The sequence below is a fragment of the Saccoglossus kowalevskii genome, chromosome 1, assembly GCF_978046115.1.
Source record: "Saccoglossus kowalevskii chromosome 1, keSacKowa6.1, whole genome shotgun sequence".
Lineage (NCBI taxonomy): Eukaryota > Metazoa > Hemichordata > Enteropneusta > Harrimaniidae > Saccoglossus > Saccoglossus kowalevskii.
Window position 1 is genome coordinate 13022946 of NC_140641.1, and position 23178 is coordinate 13046123.

At 33.7% G+C, this 23178-nt stretch overlaps 1 protein-coding gene across 2 annotated transcripts in view; it reads right to left on the reverse strand.

Annotated features, from left to right (window-relative positions):
* The window catches only part of LOC100367576 (mediator of RNA polymerase II transcription subunit 25-like), a 47963-nt gene that overhangs the window by 20777 nt on the left and 4008 nt on the right, over positions 1-23178 (reverse strand). For both annotated transcript variants that reach the window (XM_085498973.1, XM_085498968.1), the window contains exons 2-7: positions 8562-8610; positions 8009-8136; positions 7465-7572; positions 6675-6795; positions 5376-5529; positions 4221-4385 (exon numbers count right to left, since the gene is read on the reverse strand). In XM_085498973.1, the coding sequence (XP_085355099.1) occupies positions 4221-4385; positions 5376-5529; positions 6675-6795; positions 7465-7572; positions 8009-8136; positions 8562-8610 (725 nt within the window). The remainder of the gene's footprint in view (positions 1-4220; positions 4386-5375; positions 5530-6674; positions 6796-7464; positions 7573-8008; positions 8137-8561; positions 8611-23178) is intronic.

Consider the following 23178-nt stretch of genomic DNA (forward strand, 5'->3'; position numbering starts at 1 on the left):
AATCGTCCGCGGAGTCAAAACCTTGCGTGAAAACTGTCATGGCGTCGTCTTATCTTTTCCACTTAGGGAGGGGCACAATGGATTACGTAAAGCCGATGAGATATTCATACAGTTATACAAACATAGCGATCCCCATTGGGTGGGTTGAGTCTAAATTTACCTTTCCTCAAACCTTTAACAAATACTCTGTATGACGCAGTTTTTCACGATCTCCAGTGAAATGGATCATGCGAAGTTAGACGGCCAGGTTGAAATGGGCCGTAATATTTTGCTACACAACGGCTATTCACAGTTTTTGTACTCAATCGCCAGTGAGAAAAAGTCGAAATGAAAGACAACTATTGTAAATCGAAACAGGTTTCATTCAACTACGAGCAGACGCGATGGGTCAATAAAAATTAAAACGAACCCTGACCTCTGGAAATACCTCATTCATAGAGTGCCATAGTACCAGAGGTCGCCGAGCACGGCCGTACAACGTACTTTGCGACATCGCTACAGATGCATGCTAGCTGACAAGGGGGTGTCCGATTAAGGTAACCAAGATGGCATCGCAGAGTGCGTGATTTTTCCGTGGTGTTTAAAAACAGCATCTGTAATTTCTGTAATTTTCGGGGTATTTTTTATTTTTAAGTAACCGGGCATTTCACGTTTGTGTATTTTGCCACTGAAAAGTTAGTTATCGATGACAGCACATCAATGGTCTGAATGGTGTTTATCCACTACTACATCGCAATGCTATCAGCACGGTGATAGTTACAGCGAAACGACAAATGTAAAATTAGTCAGTTTTATAATGCCTTCGGAGAAAAAAATGCGTGAAAAACAAAATATTTAACAGTACTCCACTGGAAGCTGCCAGGCTAGAAGTTGTCGACATGTTGTGAGATAAGGGTGAAAAAACTTACTTATCATTTACAACTGTATGTTTTTTGTATTCCGCTTGCATGCTGGAAGCGTCTACGTAGTTTGCAAGACTAGTTGGTAGCGCTTGAGGTAAGTTAAACAGGGTCGCGGACAGGAAGTTACACATCGCCGCACCATAACTGAGGCCAGTAACTCATTTGCATATAACATCAACAGTGACTTGTCAATCAAAGAGCAACGTAAACAAACTTTCGGAACTTTTAATCACATACGCGTGCCTCGATTCCCTATATTTTAAAATCCATTTTTGGGCATGTTCCAGCATTGACAATGCTCCGAAATTTCAACACTATCTAGCCAAGACTGTCTGGGTAACAAAAGCCAAAAATAACAAGCAGCCTATCGGCTGAGATAGCTCCGCTGTTAGAAATGCACATTTCAATTAAAGAACTGAAGACATCATCAGAAAATGAACAATATGTATAGTATCAAAGCAATCGGACTTACAGTTTTTAACAAGAAGTCGAAAATATCACTTTCTACCAAAAATGACCAAAATATTCACCAAAATTAGAGAATTGAAGATATCATCACGAAATGAACAAATCTGAGAAAGGTCTACATGTAGTATCTATACATGTAATATCAAAGCAATTGGACTTGTGGTTTTGAACAAGAAGTCGAAAATATCACTTTTTACCAAAAATGATAAAAATATTCACCAAAATTAGAGAATTAAAGATATCATTACAAAATGAACAATTCTGAGAGAGGTCCACATGTAGTACCTATATATGTAATATCAAAGCAATTGCACTTGCGGTTTTTAACAAGAAGTCGAAAATATCACTTTTTACCAAAAATGACAAAAATATTCACCAAAATTAGAGAATTAAAGATATCATTACAAAATGAACAAATCTGAGAGAGGTCCACATGTAGTACCTATATATGTAATATCAAAGCAATTGCACTTGCGGTTTTTAACAAGAAGTCGAAAATATCACTTTTTACCAAAAATGACAAAAATATTCACCAAAATTAGAGAATTAAAGATATCATTACAAAATGAACAAATCTGAGAGAGGTCCACATGTAGTACCTATATATGTAATATCAAAGCAATTGGACTTGTGGTTTTTAACAAGAAGTCGAAAATATCACTTTTTACCAAAAATGACAAAAATATTCACCAAAATTAGAGAATTAAAGATATCATTACAAAATGAACAAATCTGAGAGAGGTCCACATGTAGTACCTATATATGTAATATCAAAGCAATTGCACTTGCGGTTTTTAACAAGAAGTCGAAAATATCATTTTTTACCAAAAATGACAAAAATTTTCACCAAAATTAGAGAATTGAAGATATCAACATGAAATGAACAAACCTAAGAGAGGTCTACCCAAGGTACATATACACCAAGTATCAAAGCATTCAGGCTTGTAGTTTTCAAGAAGAAGTCGAAAAAGTAAAACATTGACACGGACGACGATGACGAACAATCACTCATATGATAAGCTCCGCTCGACAAAGTCGACAGCGGAGCTAAACAAAAATTCACTCCTAGTGCCCACAAACATGCATCTATACCTTAATGCATATGGATCACATATGTTGTTATATAACACTGCAAATAAATAAGGTTGTACATTTCAACACTTTTAGCAACTTTAGACTCGCAATTACTGTGACACGCTTTAATTTTGTGACAGACACATTTTCAGGAACCAGCCAGTGAGAATCACAAAATTTGGTAGCAGGGAAAATGTAGTCCTGAAAAACGCCATTAAATCATCAAAACATAAAAATTCCTAGGAAATTAAATTCACTCTATTCACTCTGAATTATATAAGTGTAGTGAGTGTTTATTTTAGCCGACAAGTACCTAGAACTGGAAACAATATACTATATAAACTCCTTTCGGCCTGCTGGAAACTGAAAATTTTTAGAATTTGAAGACTATAAACAGAACTATTTTGTGAATCTGTGATATCAAAGCAATTGGACTTGCGGTTTTTAACAAGAAGTCGAAAATATCACTTTTTACCAAAAATGACAAAAATATTCACCAAAATTAGAGAATTGAAGATATCATTACAAAATGAACAAATCTGAGAGAGATACACATGTAGTACCTATATATGTAATATCAAAGCAATTGGACTTGCGGTTTTTAACAAGAAGTCGAAAATATCACTTTTTACCAAAAATGACAAAAATATTCACCAAAATTAAAGAATTGAAGATATCATCATGAAATGAACAAATCTAAGAGAGGTCTACCCAAGGTACATATACACCAAGTATTAAAGCATTCAGGCTTGTAGTTTTCAAGAAGAAGTCGAAAAAGTAAAACATTGACACAGACAACAGACAATCACTCATATGATAAGCTCCGCTCGACAAAGTCGACAGCGGAGCTAAAAAAAGAATTTGATGTTTGAAATGTTCAACAGATAATTTATTGTATTTTATCATAGGACAGTAAATTCACTCACAATCCTATGTAAAGTTTGTAATGTTGATGCTAACATTAAATCAAAAGTGTTGAATATAACGGTAACATGCAAGGTTGATTTAACCTTTTCCCCACCAGATTTCTCGCCCAAATCTTTCTGTACTTTTTTCTTATATTCTTCAATATTTTCGAAAATGAGTCTTAATTTTGGAGTCGACAGACAAAATTTGAATGAATTTTCGGTATTTACTCAAAAAATTTGGCTATTTTTGCTCCAATCTTCTGAAGACTATAAACAGAACTATTTTGTGAATTTGTGATAAAAAAAGGAACTGGTGTTGAAAGGGTTAACTCATGCAAACTCATATAAATATATTATGTCAGACTAACATGAAAAATAAGTTGCCGGACATAAACATAGAGCAGGTGTATGAACTATATATTGGGGGGGGGGGGGGTTGTATATTTTGTGTGATTCGTATATTTGTGACAGTGAACATGACTAGTTCAGGTGTGCATTCCCTATTCAAGTTTGTAGAACTATTTTTATTTGCAAAGCTGAAGCTCAATAAATAAAAAAAAATGACATACAATTCTGTTAAAGTGTTTTCACTACTGAGATACCACACCATAAATCACTTTCATCAAATTGAGCTGTTTTATTTATGGGTTTTGGTACTATTACGTACTTAAAATATGTACATGTTAACTTTGCTTGAATGTTGCAAGTATATCACAGTGCCGTTAGATGTGTGATACTACAATAATTTATTAAGTATGATTTGTTAACACGATGCATCAATGTAACAGTAAGGTATGAAGTATCAATTTGTCCATGTCGGAATCTGTTACCACGGTAACATTTCTGCCGGGGTGTAAACTATCCCTACCTGGTGCCATTTTTGAGGTGGTGATGCCACTTGTTACCACGGTTCCCGTAATAGTTGGTTTCAGTGGTTGTGGAATTGTTGTTGGGATGGTAACAGCAGTACTGCTGGGCACTGGTTTCACTATGGCAACCTCTTTGGCATCAGTAATGTTTGCAGCTGTTCTTTCTGTCAATTTAAATGGAACAATATGTTATGCTGTATTCCAAAATATTTTAAATAATTTGAAAAAACAAACCAGTATTTTTTTCAGATAAACAAACCCGATGAACTGTGCGCTCAAATGATGAATTGCCATCAGTCTGTATTTAAGCAATGTGATATGAACATGTAGGATTCCTGATTTATTTTTCCACACATCACATATGTCCATTCCATGACTGCATAAAATCTAATTTCCCTCATTGCTTTCATAAACACATAAAAAGGCGGGAGCTGTTGTTCATTGTAATTGCACCACTGATTCATAGGATATTATTGTTCACACAATTTTAGATTGATTCAATCCAGCAGCTCAATTAACTGTGAGATTAGTATAGCAAGATACTCCCTACCCCTCTCCTGCTGTATTGTACCGGGGTCTACCAATGAGCTGCTAACGTGAAAAAATCAAATACAGCTCTATTTTCATACTCTATACAACTTGAATTAGCCATACTGTTGTGGAAGTAAACATGGCCTGGCCCAGTGGTATCCTCTTTAACTCTCTTGAGTGTCAGATTTATTTTTCTCGCCCGAAATTCAGTGCAAATATTTTGCATTTTGTAAATTTTCAGTAAATTTCACCACATTTTTGGGCCATGCAGACAGTTTTGGATAATACTTTTATTTTGTTATCAATATTTTATGTGTAGAGACTATACAAAATCCTTTTGTTGATGTACGTGCCATTACTTGACAATGGTGCTCAAAGGATCAAGAGACACCCTGAAAACATGAAATAATGGGGGTGTCTAGCAGCGAATATTAATGCATGGAAACTAAGGTCAATAGGGCAAGAAACTATACCAATTAGAACAGCTTGTTCTAAAATCTCAGGATAATAGAAAACAATTAAATCGTGTCCATTATTAGACAACTGAGATCACATGACATCAGCTGTTCACATGAAGTCAGCCATTTTATGAGAATAACAATGTTTCTCCATGCTTGACTGACCTGCAAGTTGATACCCTTTCAGCAAAATCATGTGACGGGGATCTGTAGCATAGTCTCTGGTTGCAACGATCTGTAACTCTCCGCAAGCCTTGTCATATAATTTTTGGAGTTCTGGCAGTTTCCGTGGCGATAGAATTGATAAATGGATCCCCCTCTGAATGAAGAGAGAAAAAAATAGTAAATTGTAGTACACAAGATCACATGGCGATTTTGCAACTATTTTTAAGAAATGAATTATTCTGGCAATTAAGCTACAATAGATAGTAAGTATCTTTGAATGTCAAAATGAATATTCTGTCACAAAATAAACCTGTATATCTTTCCAAATGGGCAATTACTGTAAAATGCTTTATTTTCGCTTGGAATTAATTTTCTCTATTTTCACTGAAGGAATGATTCAGTAAAAATAAAATCTAGCGAATATACCTTTTTTCCTATTTTTTACATTCAACTCGTCAAAAATCAGTGAAAATAAATAATAGAAAACACCTGAATTTTCAGCGAAAATTAATTCCAGCTAAAATAAAGTATTTTACAGTATTTACATTTCATCAAAAATTAACAAGAAAATTACAATTTAGAATGAAAGTAACTACAAAAAGCAAAAGAAGAATGTAGCAAATGAATGGTATCCAGCAATTAAGGTTACTAATGAAATGTTACTTGTAACATGACTGGCCAACAGGTGCATCAACTAGCAGTTGGAAGGAAAATAAGCAGTGGAAAAGGGAATAAGGACAAACACTGTCTGTCAGTCTGTCAGCTGATATAGCTTTTCTGTCAGTGATGTACATTTCAATAGCAATCAGTAGAATAGAATAGAATAGAATAGAATAGAATAGAATAGAATAGAATAGAATAGAATAGAATAGAATAGAATAGAATAGAATAGAATAGAATAGAATAGAATAGAATAGAAGTATAAGAAAGAAATGTGCAGAAGTGGATTAAAGGCATAGATTTGATATAGAAAATAATCGTAACACAATTAAAAATAATGTATATAACAATAATTCTGTTGAATAAGTATAAATCTACAATTTTTGAGATGCACAAGGTGTACTGAAGTTGATAACATTTTTTTTCACCAAGAATAGCAAAAACTATTCTTCAAATATTAGAAAAGTGAAGATATCTTCATGAAATGAACAAATCTGAGAGAGATCCACCTGAGGTAGCATTATATATTAAATGTCAAAGCAATTGGTCTTGCACTTTTCAGGAAGAAACCGAAAATAACACTTTTTACCAAAACTAAGTCAGTACTTTTGTGGGAAAAAAGGCATTGCAAAATATTACCTCTGCTAGCATGGCTGCCAACTGTTCTGAAGTAAGACCGTTGTAGTGAAAGCTTTCTTGACTCGGCAGTGGATATGGTGGCGAATTACAAATCAAAATACAATGCTTCTGCACCTGTACACTGTAAAGTTTACATACAGAAATTACGGTGATTAAGGTAAGGTATGTACTACAATAACAACTCTTATATTTTGCCCATCCTTATTCAATGAAAAATTACTAAACATAGAATATCATTCATTAATTTTGTGTGTGGGAAGATATGGGTGAGGGTTCTACAACAGTGAGAGCATGTTTGCTGAAAAGAAATAAATAAAACTTCATTCTTCAATAATGCACCCAGAATTAGGTTAATTCAGGTGACCATTTTCAATTGATGCTACAAATTTAAAGCTCTCTAAAATGATAGTGAATAATAAATATAAGTAGTATCAGGAGTACATTACTTGGGGTTTGCAACTACAGTGACATGATACTAAGATCCCGTTTCAATCTCGCTCTCACATAAGTATTCCAACTCAGAAAAATACGAATGCGCATGCCTGAGGTAACTAGGATACTGGGATGTCCAGGTGGACTAAAATAGCGGCTCACGATATGACAGATTACGATAACTATATTTTCTGTACATTTTCGCTTGGATGGAATCTTGGCATGATGTCACCATACAGTACGATGCGAATTGCAAACCCCAAGTAATATACCTCTGGTAGTATATATGATAAATACATAACTGAGCTACATGTATATACTCTTTTACATTACACTACCTGGTTTACACTACACTCACCTTGTACTATGTCCCTGTCGCATAGATTTCATATCGTCAAACAGCGTTAAGGCCGTGCCCAAACCTTCAGAAATCAAACTAAACTTTTCACCAGCTCCCGAAATAAACCTATTAACAATAATTAGCAGAACATCGTATAAAAACAAAGATACTTAAATTTGTAGTTTTGGGAGCAACATAGAGAGAAATGATGGTGGAACTTACTATCACCATCAGTGAACTTGCATAAGGGTATGATGACGCTCACCAATTCTCTACTCCCAGGGTTGTGTATCAAATATTGCGAACATTAAATCTTTAATTAGGCCAAAAAAAAAAAAAAACTCATGTTGCCCTCAAGTCGGAAAATTGAAAAATTGGGTCGGTCAGTCGGAATTTTTTTTCTTTCTTTTAAACTTGTGAAAACTAAATAGCGTAAATAGCCGAGGTATATGGGGAAAAAAAACGCGACCCGATATTTCATATTTTTCGGGCGGTTGCTGAGGGAAAATTTCTAATTAAATTAAAAAACAAAAACAATATGATTTGTCCAGCAAACACTTACTCTATGTTGTCAAAACTGTCAAGTAGCTTCCATGCCTTTGTAGTGGGATCCGTACAGATGCATGACTGGTTGGGAGCGCAGTCTGCTGTGTTGTAAACCACCAAAGAGTAGAATGTGTTGCCGCCAATCTAAAGACAGATTTATTCATTGTTATCAAATCCAACCCCATATCATAATGTGTTAAATCCTCCCAACTTAGATACGCACCACACAAGAAAATTTAATTTTAAAAATCGCTAATCGTAATGAGCATTAATTCATATTGCAATAAATCAACAATAATCATTAGTGTGAATTTAGATGTGTATAATTACGACCGATTGTATTGGCGGCCAAATTGGGGCGTTATACGGTTAACAACCTCCACATCATGTACGCATATTTAACCTAATTTTTGAAGTTTTTTGTGGGTTAACAAATTCCTTATATATTCAAATAATACAACGGAGCGTATTTTTCCAATTTGACTGCCTGTCTAGGATTTTAATTAGTAGCAAGCATTGAATCATTATTAGTCATGAAAATCTCAGCTGATATATTAGTGTTCAGTTACCTTAGGGCCAAAGTCACCATATTTAACTACCGGACCACCATTAAAATATCTGCAGAAAAAAACACATGTATCAATTACCACCAAGAAGATATACTTTTACATTGCAATTCTGTATTGTCATAAAGGTGCTCATTTGCATAATGTTGGTTCATTATGCTTCTCATTTGCATATTCATATTGCATCACAGTCTTATGATTTTATCTATATTTTAGTTACTACCCTGCACTTGAATACCAATGCATCACATTGACAAATAAATTTGCTTGTTACATTGCTTTAAGGCAAGCATCTGGCACCTGCATTTAAAAACACTACAGGATTTTGTCCTACCTACTCGAGAAAAAAAATAAATATACAAATGCATCACTCTGTATAGTTATTACATGTGCATATGCCTTACTGTAACCAAGACGTCTGTATTATAATATGGGTCATAGGCGACCTATATCCTGCATATGACTACACAGACACATCAAGGTCCTTAACCCCAACTTACAAATCTGCATATCTGAGTCCTGTGTTTTTCTTGTACTTTAATAATAACTACTAACTAATTTTTGTGATCCCATAGGAGGCATTAACAAATAAATACATGTAAGAACAAGCAGCCTCTCGGCTGAGATAGCTCCGTTGTTAGCAATGCACATTTCAATTCAAGAACAGAAGATATCATTAGAAAATGAACAATATGCATAGTATCAATGCAATGGGACATGCTGTTTTCAACAAGAATTCAAAAATATAATTTTTAACCATAAATGATTGTGGTTTTTAATAAGAAGAAAATATCACTTTTTACCAAAAATGACAAAAATATTCATCAAAATTAGAGAATTGAAGATACCATCATGAAATGAACAAATTTGAGAGTGGTCCATATTTAGTATCTATATATGTAATATCAAAGCAATTGGACTTGTCGTTTTTAACAAGAAGTCGAAAATATCACTTTTTACCAAAAATGACAAAAATATTTACCAAAATTAGAGAATTAAAGATATCATTACAAAATGAACAAATCTGAGAGAGGTTGACATGTAGTACCTATATATGTAATATCAAAGCAATTGGACTTGCGGTTTTTAACAAGAAGTTGAAATTATCACTTTTTACCAAAAATGTCAAAAAAATTCACCAAAATTAGAAAATTAAAGATATCATCATGAAATGAACAAATTTGAGAGTGGTCCACATGTAGTACCTATATAAGTAATATCAAAGCAATCGGACTTGTGGTTTTTAACAAGAAGTCGAAAATATCACTTTTTACCAAAAATGACAAAAATATTCACCAAAGTTAGAGAATTGAAGATATCATTACAAAATGAACAAATCTGAGAGAGATACACATGTAGTACCTATATATGTAATATCAAAGCAATTGGACTTGCGGTTTTTAACAAGAAGTCGAAAATATCACTTTTTACCAAAAATGACAAAAATATTCACCAAAATTAGAGAATTGAAGATATCATTACAAAATGAACAATCTGAGAGAGATGCACATGTAGTACCTATATATGCAATATCAAAGCAATTGGACTTGCAGGTTTTTAACAAGAAGTCGAAAATATCACTTTTTACCAAAAATGACAAAAATATTCACCAAAATTAGAGAATTAAAGATATCATTACAAAATGAACAAATCTGAGAGAGGTCCACATGTAGTACCTATATATGTAATATCAAAGCAATTGGACTTGCAGTTTTCAACAAGAAGTTGAAAATATCACTTTTTACCAAAAATGTCAAAAATATTCACCAAAATTAGAAAATTAAAGATATTATCATGAAATGAACAAATTTGAGAGTGGTCCACATGTAGTACCTATATAAGTAATATCAAAGCAATCGGACTTGTGGTTTTTAACAAGAAGTCGAAAATATCACTTTTTACCAAAAATGACAAAAATATTCACCAAAGTTAGAGAATTGAAGATATCATTACAAAATGAACAAATCTGAGAGAGATACACATGTAGTACCTATATATGTAATATCAAAGCAATTGGACTTGCGGTTTTTAACAAGAAGTCGAAAATATCACTTTTTACCAAAAATGACAAAAATATTTACCAAAATTAGAGAATTGAAGATATCATTACAAAATGAACAATCTGAGAGAGATGGACATGTAGTACCTATATATGTAATATCAAAGCAATTGGACTTGCAGGTTTTTAACAAGAAGTCGAAAATATCACTTTTTACCAAAAATGACAAAAATATTCACCAAAATTAGAGAATTAAAGATATCATTGCAAAATGAACAAATCTGAGAGAGGTCCACATGTAGTACCTATATATGTAATATCAAAGCAATTGGACTTGCGGTTTTCAACAAGAGGTCGAAAATATCACTTTTTACCAAAAATTACAAAAATATTCACCAAAATTAGAGAATTGAAGATATCATTACAAAATGAACAAATCTGAGAGAGGTCGACATGTAGTACCTATATATGTAAATATCAAAGCAATTGGACTTGCGGTTTTCAACAAGAAGTCGAAAATATCACTTTTTACCAAAAATGACAAAAATATTCACCAAAATTAGAGAATTGAAGATATCATTACAAAATGAACAAATCTGAGAGAGATACACATGTAGTGCCTATATATGTAATATCAAAGCAATTGGACTTGCGGTTTTTAACAAGAAGTCGAAAATATCACTTTTTACCAAAAATGACAAAAATATTCACCAAAATTAGAGAGTTGAAGATATCATCACGAAATGAACAAATCTGAGAGAGGTCTACCCAAGGTACATATACACCAACTATCAAAGCATTCAGGCTTGTAGTTTTCAAGAAGAAGTCGAAAAAGTCAAACATTGACACGGACGACGCCGGACAATCACTCATATGATAAGCTCCGCTCGACAAAGTTGACAGCGGAGCTAAAAAGGGCACTCAAATGAAAAAAAAAAATGTGCGACCTTTCAACTCCAGCAAACAAGGCGATGACCTCAAATCATGCATATTTCACACTCCATGTTTCCGGTCTTTTCCAAGAGAACACTACAAGTGTATTGACAATGTAGGACAAGGGCACTGAAAATTAATGAGCGAATTTTTGTTACTTTGAAAACCAATAGGCATGGCAAACAATTCAAGGGATGTACAGTGTACCCAACTGGTATAGCCAGTGTAAGTGACCTTGCCTTTATTGTGAATAACATATTGTTAAATTTTTAATATTCAGATACCTTTAGTCATATTTATGAGCTGGTTATATATATTTATCAATATAAAAATAGCAAAAAACAGCCAATATTTTTCTAGTATTTATTTGAATATACATATATAAATATTTGGAAAGCATTTATATAATGGTTTGGTACTCAGTCTGCAAATTATTGTCCCTATTTTGCAGCGAGTTTTTGTTTTTATTGTAATTATTTTGTCTTTTCATAATCCTTAAATATAGGGTGAAGTAACCTCCTCCGTGGTTACCCACACTGAAGTACTACACACAATAAAATGTGATTTATCATCCAAAAACACTTAGGCAGTGAAAATCATGATTTATTATCCCAGTCATGAAACTGACAAGAAATGTCTGAGGACTTTAAAAATTGAAACTATTCCTAAAATCTTAAAATCATTGGCCCTAGCAAAGACAGTTAAACATGGCTTCTATTGATGGATGGTAGGGTAATGTAACTACGAAAATACAACTAAAAAGCTTGTTTTATGTGACAAAACAGCAGATGTTTGTGTACGACTTTTATTTGTTAAATTATGTGTAAGTATTAAACGTTTATTAAATTTATTAAATTTGTGCATGAAAGCTATTATACTTGTTCAAATACTGTGTTTGATAAATATGAAGTTATATTCACACTATGAGAAACATCACTTTGAGAACAAGCTAAAACATAAAATATACAAAAAAAAAAAATATGAAGTAAACTCAAAAATTTCATTTGATGTAAAAATACAACTTTATGACCACTGCCAGATCATGCAGCAAAATTCAAATGATTTGATTTTGAACTTGAAATTCTCTTTTTTTACAGTCAATGTTGAAATTCTCATTTTTTCAGAGAGGAATATGACGTTGACGTATCTTTACTTCAACAAAACTGACCGTTATCAATGTACTGTAAAATGACTAATTTTCACTGGGTTTAAATTCTGCTGATTTACCATTTCAGGCATATTCAGTGGGTTTTAAAGTCACGATTTTGTCATTTGGATAATGTGTTCTATGCTACATTTTACATATTCACTGAGTTTTAATTTAGCGCATTATCCAGTCAGCGAAATAAGCAAAATTAAAACCCAGTGAATAATTATTCTTATTTACAGTACATGTATATCAAAAGTAGATATGATAGGATAGGGAATGATGCATCACATATTAGAAAGGCAACTTTAGAATTTCATCAAAACAAATATTGTCATGCATTGTACAGTGATACTCGACAACATGGCACCTTGCATGCAAGGCTAATTTCATTAATAAATGACATCCACAACAATACAGTATTGTCAAGACGCCATATTTCATTTCATAATTAAGTGCCTATATATTCATTGTACTTGCAGACACATGAAATATTCATTAAGTGTTTTTGGGGGACGCACTTTTGGACATGAACTACGTTGAACACAACAAATGAAGTTATATGGTTTTCCTTTTTCTCCCTAAAAAAATAAAATAACGCAGTTTCAAATTTTATCAAATATTTTAAATCCTACAACAAAATTTACGTTCAAAGCTTAACATTCATTGAATAATGCTTTCAAATCCGTGGATTAAATGTTGATTTGGATCAACAAAATCTGTCTGAAAAGGAGAAAATGTGTCCAAGGTAAACGCAATGAACATTTCTCCGTTCCACAGTATGTGGCGCTTTTCACTGGTATGTGAAATTGCCAGAAAACATGGGAGTTGCAGGTTTCGACTTGCCGTGCGCAATGACAAGAAGCAAAACTTTTTTCTTCTCGGAATTATATATAGGTAGCTTTTGTGAATATTTCAAACATTCTTGTCTCCATAACTAGTTATTACACATGTACATGTATGCGACCAGGAAAGTTTTTAAATAAGATTTGTAACATTGTTTGTCTTTCAAAAGTTGTTAATCAAAATCATAACATATTCCGAGGAAATTCAATGACGACGAATTACAATACAACACCAATAAAAACAGGTTACATTCAAAAAACTTGACCTATTTGGTCGAGGTGGCGACTCTCCCACTTTAGGCATGAAGCGAACTAAAAAACCATTTGGTACAAAGCCAAGTAGTGGGTTTGATACATTTGGTGACCAAAATAATAATCACAGAGTTTTTGTTATCCTTTGAAAAATACCGACAAATTTTGTTTTCTGGTAACTAAAAAATGTCATCTTTTATTGGTGTGTATTCTGGAACCAAATGATGACCCTTCACCTTTGCTTGATGCCTAAATAAGAATTTCGTAATCGCAATTTTCACTGGTATTTTATTATACTCCCCAATTCTTGATTAAATTTTTTAGTGAAACAATAAGTTCTATTTATAAAATGTAACTTATTTTTTACACAACGACACAACTTTGGCATTTACACAAGTAGGCCCTAGCAATATAAATTAAAAAAGCAAATATGGTACAGTAGATTCAAGCATAATTTTGCTTGTCTGTTGATACATTGACCTCAGACACTGCCAATCTATCGTCTGATATTACAGGCTCCATGTGGTGTCCATCGATCAATCACAATGTAATGTTTCAAATAATCACCAGTGTATGTATAAGTATTTCGTCTAAATAATGTAAGCACGGCAGACAGGTTGTACAAATGTAGCTGTGATTTATTAAACCCAGCTGACTTGTCAATAATCATCTAGGCTGCATTCCTGATTGATTCTAAATGTATAAGGGCGACATTGTACGCTGTACAAAAGGTGACGACACGATAGACACTGGGATTAGTACCATTATTCAAGCATTCACCTTTCATGACAGAGCATTTCACAGTTGTGGTATGCGATGCAGAGTGAGTTGAATGAACTCAAAAAAGCTACTCCGGAAGACCTAACTATTCAAAGGGTTTCATTTTATGCTCTTAGTTACAATTATAAATGAGCTCAATTTAAAAACCCAGTAAATATGTATATTAGATTTTAATGTTTTAAATGAATTTAAAACCTATAAAGCCTTTTCATCTTCTGCACCTTTGTTCAAAGACATGTGTACAAACAAAATTGAAGAAAGCTTAGAAAGAACTCCCATGTGCTGAGAGTATTGGAGACACATTAAAAATAATTTGAAATTACTTGTACTTAACTAATTATACTAATCAGCAAATTAATATGAACAGATTTGAGTGTAAAACTAATGAGGTCTGCGCAATGTAACAAAAACTCTATGTACCAAGTTTAATTGAAATGTGATTAGAACCAACAAATTATGAATTATTATGCTAATTAGAAAATTAATATAAACAGATTTTAACCCCAAACTAATCAGGTTTGTACATTGTCCTAGAACATCTTTGTACCAAGTTTCATTGTTGATTAGTACTTGAGATATCAGTGTGATAGCTTAAAATGAGTTAATTATGCAAATTAGGTAATTATTTAACCGACAATTAATTCATTAAAATCCAATGAGTGGTTGTTTAGATATCAGTTGAACAGTCATGGAACAGCTAAAAACTATGTAATTATCATGCAAATTAGGTATTTAATATGCACTGATTTCTACCAAAACCTAATCAAATCTGTGCATTGGCCCAGAGCTTCTATTCACACATACTATACATACATACAGACACACACACACACACACATACAGACACACTAACTACCAAGACACATTGTGTGCTTCGCACATGGGAGTCAAAAATCTCTGATACATGTAATGCCAGCCAGAAGATTTCTGGCTGAATTTATACATAATTGTGTAAGTCACCTGAAATTTATATATATATATATATATATATATATACACACACATTTTTTTTTAAATCAATTGCAATGTATACAACACATGTAAAATAAAATTGTTCATTTTCATAAAATTTCAGTTTTGAACAACTGTGGCTTTTTAAGTAGATTATCTCCCCTCAAACGAAACAGAATACACATGCCACATCATGCATAATTTTTTGATGTGTACACTATTACAGTAAAAGTAACTTAATTTGTGATTTTCAGTAAATTGGCCTACAACCAATAGTCACTGAATCAACAAGTAATTGGATTACACATTATTAAAAGTTCAAGAAGTATTTATTAAAAGAAAATGGCCACCAGTCAGTCATTTTGAATCTGATCTGAAAAACCCAAGCATTGACAATTCCAAGTGCTGTATTTAATGCCAAATTCCATCTCTGGCAGCGATCCAGAAATGTAGGTGTACATTTGAGTAAATAGTGCTGTGATGTGATCAGTTTGTTGCTGGCAATGTAGTGTAATGGGCTGAGCATATTTGGTTGCATCACTAAAAAATGTAAATCCAGTATGTGGAATCATTGCACTGAATTTGAAATCATACAAAACGAAATCATACAAATGTACAAGCCATCTCAGAAAAATAGTTAAAATGATATGCATCTGTGACAAAGTATGTATGATTCTGATACAAAGCCCAGTTTATCTGTGAGAAATGATTACGGACAAATTGTCAGACTGCTATTTTTAGGATTTTAGACAAAATGGCTATTAATGTGACAAATTTGATCCTACCAACGAGCATTACCAATGAGTATAGTACTTATGTGCAAACTTTCAACAGAATCAGGAGGAATGAGCACGGACTTGAACAAAAACAAAATGACTACCGGGTACCAGTTGTCCATTTTTGTTTAAATCTTAAAAACAAGCAACCTGACAGCTGTAATAGCTCTGTTGTTTCAGTAGAGTCTTGAGCGTTCCCCCAATATCACAGAAGCAAATAATCTAATAAAGGTCCAAGGTACACATATATCAAGTATCAAAGCAATTGGAGTAGCAGTTTTAAGCAGTAAATTTTAAAATTTTTGACAAAAAATAACAAAAATAATTAGTAAAAATAGACAATTGAAGATATCATCTCAAAATGGGGAAAGCTGACAGAGGTCCACCCAAGCAACCAACATACCAAGTATAAAAGTAATGTAGGTGGTTGTTTTCATGAAAAAAAAATTGAAAATATAATTTTTTTTCCAAAAATTACAAAAATATAATTTTTTTTCCAAAAATTACAAAAATATACACTAAAAATAGAAATTTAACAATATCATTATGAAATGTAAAAATCTGATAGAGGTCCACCCTAGGTATCTACATATGGAGTATCAAAGCAATTGAGCTGGTAGTTTTCAAGAAAAAGTTAAAAATAGAATTGTCGATGGACAGATGACAACAGACCATCACCTATATGTATATGAGCAACTTTGCTCTGTCATTTTTGATGACACCGGAGCTAAAAATATGACATGCACCTGTAACCCAAATACATGATCATGATGCTAAATTTGAATAAAATCACCCTGTTCATCCTGTTCAAGAAGTGGTTCTAGACACATTTACAATTTGCGATTTCAGGATTTTATTCGGTTATTTTGAATCAAACCGCAGAACGAATGGACGTGCATATGTATCACAACACACAAATGTCCAAACATAAATCCCAGTGGAATAATAAAGTCACCTCAGAAGGTGATGATTTAATAATTCAGGGCATCCTTCATATGATATACATGTATTTGACCAATGAAAACAGGTGAAAACTTTGTTTTTGATGGTAGTTTAGGCTACATCGATTTAATTTTATGGATGACATCCGCGCGCGCATCTCCGACGACGAGTCTCCACAGATCGGTTTTCTGTCCGGAACTTGCCGACTCATATTGTCCCAAAGCGCCGACTTGTCGTAAAACTCGTTTTTGACTACCTCAAAACCAAACTCCGCACAGTTAGATGTGCGTTACGTAAAGCGCAAATAAGATTGCCTCAAAACATGCAAATTTTGCCATAATTGATCCAACATGGCGACCACACCACCAAAATACGTGAGCATAAAAGTTCAGAGGTGAAACAGAGGGATTGTTGTAGACTGGTACGCAATTGGCGTTGGCCAGGGAGACGTTTACACAGCTATACAAGAGGTCGGTAGCGGCAAGCGAGTTTCGCCCAGACAACTTTGAGAACATATTGTCCAGAGTGGCTGTCCCGCGTTTCGTCTGCAATGATGAGAGAAATGGGAGAGGAGTGGAGGTGTATGGTGGCCTAAAAGTCGATCAGGCGACAAATCAGTGCGGTTGCTTTGTTCGCATTGAAGTCAACAAAACTGCAACGAAAGCAGCAGAAGCTCCTTGGGGTGAAGAAAAGTTTCATATTTTTTTTTTTTCATTTTCTGATTCAGATAATTTGCTTGCACACACATTCAGTGATATTTTGATCATATGACGCATTTTCATCAAGATACATGTACATAATTTTCTGCATCTAAATTTTTGTTGACTTATCTGTGACAGTAATACAGTACGAAATGTGTACATCAGCATGTGCCTCCTACAAATTAAGACTTGTTGTTATTTTTGATACACTGTGGTTAAATTCGTAATAATAGCTCCGTAGTCCTGTGGTTTTAGCAGCATTTTTTTTTTTTTTTTGGCCGAAGTTTTTCTTTTTCGCCCTCTCGCATTAGTTTTGGGGTCTTCAGAGGATGTCATCCATAAAATTAAATCAGTGTGGCCTTATAGTAGCACAAAGAACACAAATTACCCACAAACTGAAATTTCTGATAGACATCATAATTTACATATACTTAGCAAAAACTAACTGTGTTTCGTTATATGTATAATCAGGATACACCTGGTGGTACAACAAATTGGTGGGTGGGCCATACATCCAAAACACCTCGAGAAAAACACCAGACAATTATCAGAATGACATTGCCATGCACACAGTTTAGAATACATGCACATGTCTGGTCAATCTCTAATAATACTAAGACATGGCTGAATTAACACATTAGGCAGGGCTTCATAAAAAGGATTAGACTGCCTGTTTATAGCTTGTCAGAATATTTCTGTAATCATTTTACTAAGGAGTGCGGTATTTATCACTTTAGGCTTCAAAAAGGGTGTCCCCCCCCCCATTCATGTCAAACCCTAACCTTTTCATGACCATTCCTTCTTTTCATCACAAATTCATAAAACAGAAGATTGGGACAAAAATAGCAACATTTTTTGAATAAAAACTGAAAATTCACTCAAATTTTGTCTGTTGGCTACAAAATTATGGTTCATTTTTCAGGAATATATTGAAGAATACAAGAAAAAAGAAAATTTTGGGCGAGAAAGTCTGGTGGTAAAAAGGTTAAATCAAACATTAAATCAAGTATATAAAATCAGATCCTTACTTTGATGAAGAGTAAGGAGTATTTTATTAAATTGCTAAAATTACTGGTATAAATACATCAGCTACATTGTAGTATGATCTACACACTTTGAATCAGACAGATTAATTTTCTTTAGTAATAAAGAGAGTCAAACTCCCACGACTAAACTCAAATTAAACAAAATGAGGAAGGAAAGCAAGTGGGCAGATTTGAACAGAATTTAATATCATCAATTCAACAATATCTCCACATGTAGTATGACCTATTATCAGACATACACTCCAGCAATCGCTTCCAGTGTCTGTTTACAATTCTGTCTCAGAAATTAGGGTCATTGTATTAGTATAACGTATACTAAAGTAGGCTACACTGTGTGAATTTAGACTACGAATATACACTGTGTGTATTTAGACTACGAATATACACTGTGTGTATTTAAACTACGAATATATGTGTGCATTTAGACTACGAATATATGTGTGCATTTAGACTACGAATATACACTGTGTGTATTTAGACTACGAATATACACTGTGTGCATTTAGACTACGAATATACACTGTGTGCATTTAGACTACGAATGTACACTGTGTGCATTTAGACTACGAATATACACTGTGTGTATTTAGACTACGAATATATGTGTGCATTTAGACTACGAATATATGTGTGCATTTAGACTACGAATATACACTGTGTATTTAGACTACGAATATACACTGTGTGTATTTAGACTACGAATATACACTGTGTGCATTTAGACTACGAATATCTACTGTGTGCATTTAGGCTACTAACGTATTTATCCATGTGCCCATGCCCGGGCCCACCCCCCACTTTTAATACAATAAAGAAATTGTGGTCATGTCCTGGCATACGACTAGGGGGTCTTCTTTTTCTACATTTATCTGAATCATAACAGTAAGTCTACAAAAATGTATAATACAGCAGAAACAGTTCTCTTTTTGAAATATGTCGCGGCCCTGAAATGGGACGACAGTTTGGTTTGTACCGCCTTAGAAACGATTCAAGCACATCTTACAGTATATGGAGAAGTGTGGAGCAAGTGTTGCACTCGTTGAGTCTGATAAGAGAGCAATGTTGACTTGACCTCTATGGTGAAACACTAGTTGTGATTTCATTCTCAGTCAATCAGTAAAGTAGATGCTTAAAGATCAAAAATGGTCGACAGACTGTAAACAAAAGCATTGTGTGTCATTGCAGCAGAGTCGTTTTGTCTCTTTATTGTGATTAGATATGAATTAAAAGTACCAAGCTGACAGACAACATGGATTATAGGGCAAACTCCAAACTTTAGGACAAAGCTGGAGGGATTTTGTTCGATGGCGACAGTGACGCAGACTTTGACTTTGAGGGTTTTGACTTTGACGCAGGTGGTAATAAACCTACAAATAGATATCTGAGAAATTTTTTCAAACAACTATGAACTTTTGAAATTTTCACTGTGCATCCGGTATTTGTCAAAACCAGGAATAATTTTACGCAGTTTAACCCATGACATTTAAGTTCATTTTGAGTTCATGCGTTTTCATGATTCTTCACTGTCGATTTTTAGTATTTCTAGTTTATTTGTCACATTATAAGCAATTTATTTTTTTTACTTTTAATGTTGCATATTGTTGACTTATTTCTGTTGCATGTTTTTATTTGCCGTTCTATTCCCTGCCGCAGTTCGATCTGTGTGTTGTCAATTGCAGGAGATGCAAACTGATCACAACTCAATTACTTGATTTATGAAGTTAAAATAAGCCTGTTCACTGGATAAGGCTTTCAATACAACAGAGCAAGCACAAGTCTATGCAGACTGGACAGTTTAAAACCTGCAGGATACATGATCAAAAGATGCAGAATGCATGGAACATTCACAGGCACTCTTTTCCAAACTCCACATTGCCAGAAATAGATGTTCACCACAACAAGAGCGAGTGTTAAGCGATACAAACGCAGAAGCGCACAGAACTCGCTTGGTTCAGTGTACCATTTTGTGAACAATGTTTGAGGTTGAGGGTATGAATCATTTCAACAACTGCTATATATGAAGAACAGAAATGTGTGCAGTGTAGTTTAATGTCCATGGTATGAGAGCAAGACTTTTGTACATGTATAGTATAGTAAAGCAGGGTTTTTTCTAGAAAAAAACTGCAAGAGGGAGCACTGCAATTTAGTGGTCCCACCAAGTGGGGGAGATAGGTTCTCCCTACCAGGGTGTAGAGTTTTTGAAAATTCTAAGTTAAAATGGAGCATTCTATGCCTTCTTTGGGGCCAAAATTACTATCAGACAGGTCACAGTTGAAGACTGTGGCCACATGTGATGCCTGGTCATTCATAATTTTATGGTTGCCAGAAGATCTGCTCCCCAGGGTGATGGGGCACATGGCCATGGCATGAGGGCACTGCGCCCCTGTTCCCTTGTTTAAAAAAATACTTGGTATAGTATATTTTATTTGACACTAAATAATATATTTAGGTACATTATCTTTTGTCAAAAGACATTAAATATAATAAAACACAAGTATACACATGAAACAAAAGAAAATAGACGAAAGTCTAAGTAAAAAAATACATTGTATATGTATATGTCAGGGGGATAAAAATAAGTCTGACGCAAGCGAAAAGCCAACAAGCTAATATGAAGAATCATAATCATTAATTCAAAATTAAATATTGACCCAAAAAATTGAATTCAACCTATACAGAAAAAATTACAATTATATTAGAGTGTGCAATTACTACCACCCAATAGCAATCTAACAGATTGATGATAAATTTCCAAACAAGAAAAAAAAAATGTTTTTATTAAAATATTATCCCTGATCATATTTATTTGAGACAATGCACTGACACATGTCCAGTGGATCAGACCATGCTTGACTGATTGTACTAAACTGATATACTACAGTATGAAGTCACACCCATGTATGAGTCACTCGCTCAAAAAAAGCCACTGAAACTACTCGTACTGATATAGTTTATTGCATCTGCCATATATGTATGTGTATGACACTTTAAAGTCAGGCTAAATAAAATTGGTAAGGGAAAATAAACCTGCATATTTTTTTTTTTCAAAAAAGACCATTTGTATTCACAGTCTTGAGGGATACAAATTAAACAACACCAGATGGATTGTGGGCAACAAAAATTGTTCATATACCGGTAGGTGAACTGATTTCGGAAATAATTTCAATAGTATTTTAGTTCTTCGATGTTTAAGTAAAGACCCCTTGTAAAGCAATGAATTAACAACAAAAGACTAAAGGTTGTTCAACTTTGGTTTTGAAATATTTATATGCAGCAATGTAGTAACAACAAAAAGAAGGTTGTTCAACTTTTGTTCAAGAACATTTTATATTATTGGTAACGTGTTTGGAATCCAACGACTGAATACCAAAAACTAGTCAACTTCCGGTATATTTAATGAGTATAATCTACAGACCAGCCATGTTGTTAGACCTGCCTAGTTAATAACATACTAAAAAACATCAGTTTTTTGTAGCTAGACATTACATATTCACAACATTCCAAATGAGACTAGACATCACTACGTCTATGCAATAGGTGATTTTTCGTTCAACTGCGAGATCTCGCGAGATGCGAGCAATGATGTCATTAGAAAATGTTACAATGTAATTTCATCAGCTAACAGAAACCTTTTGTCTTAGTTTGACTTGTAAAATTTATAAATATTTATAAAAATGTTAGAGAATGGGTTTGTTGTGTCAATAGTAACAGTTTGAATTAAAGTCTGCTGCGCGTCGGTCGATACGCCAGCTGTACTATCTTCGTGTATATTTTGAGATAACCTCGTAATAACCTCATATTATCCCCACCAAACCAGACGCGACAGTGATAATTATCATGGATTATAATTTTTCCAGATAGTTCAAAACCAACTGACCCAAACTTCCTGCAAATCATGTAACAAGTGCCTCGGCATTTATTTTTGTAGTTGTAGAACTTTACATTTAGTTTTTTTTTTTTCAGTTTGGAAACTCAGGCCTGATCGCTGAGGACAATTAAGCTGTCCCTCAATCTGATTAAAATAGTATCTTTGTTTGTTTATTTGTTTTAATCATTAATTCCCTTTAATGTTCTTTGTTTTTTGTCTGACATTGTTCCCCCTTGAATATAATCAGACAAAAAAATATTCTTAGCAATTAATGATTAGTGAGTATGAGCAAATTAATTTCAAAGAAATCAAAAAAAAGTAAACAAACATACACAAAGATCTTATTTTAATCAGATTGATCCTCCACCAGCAAAGAATCA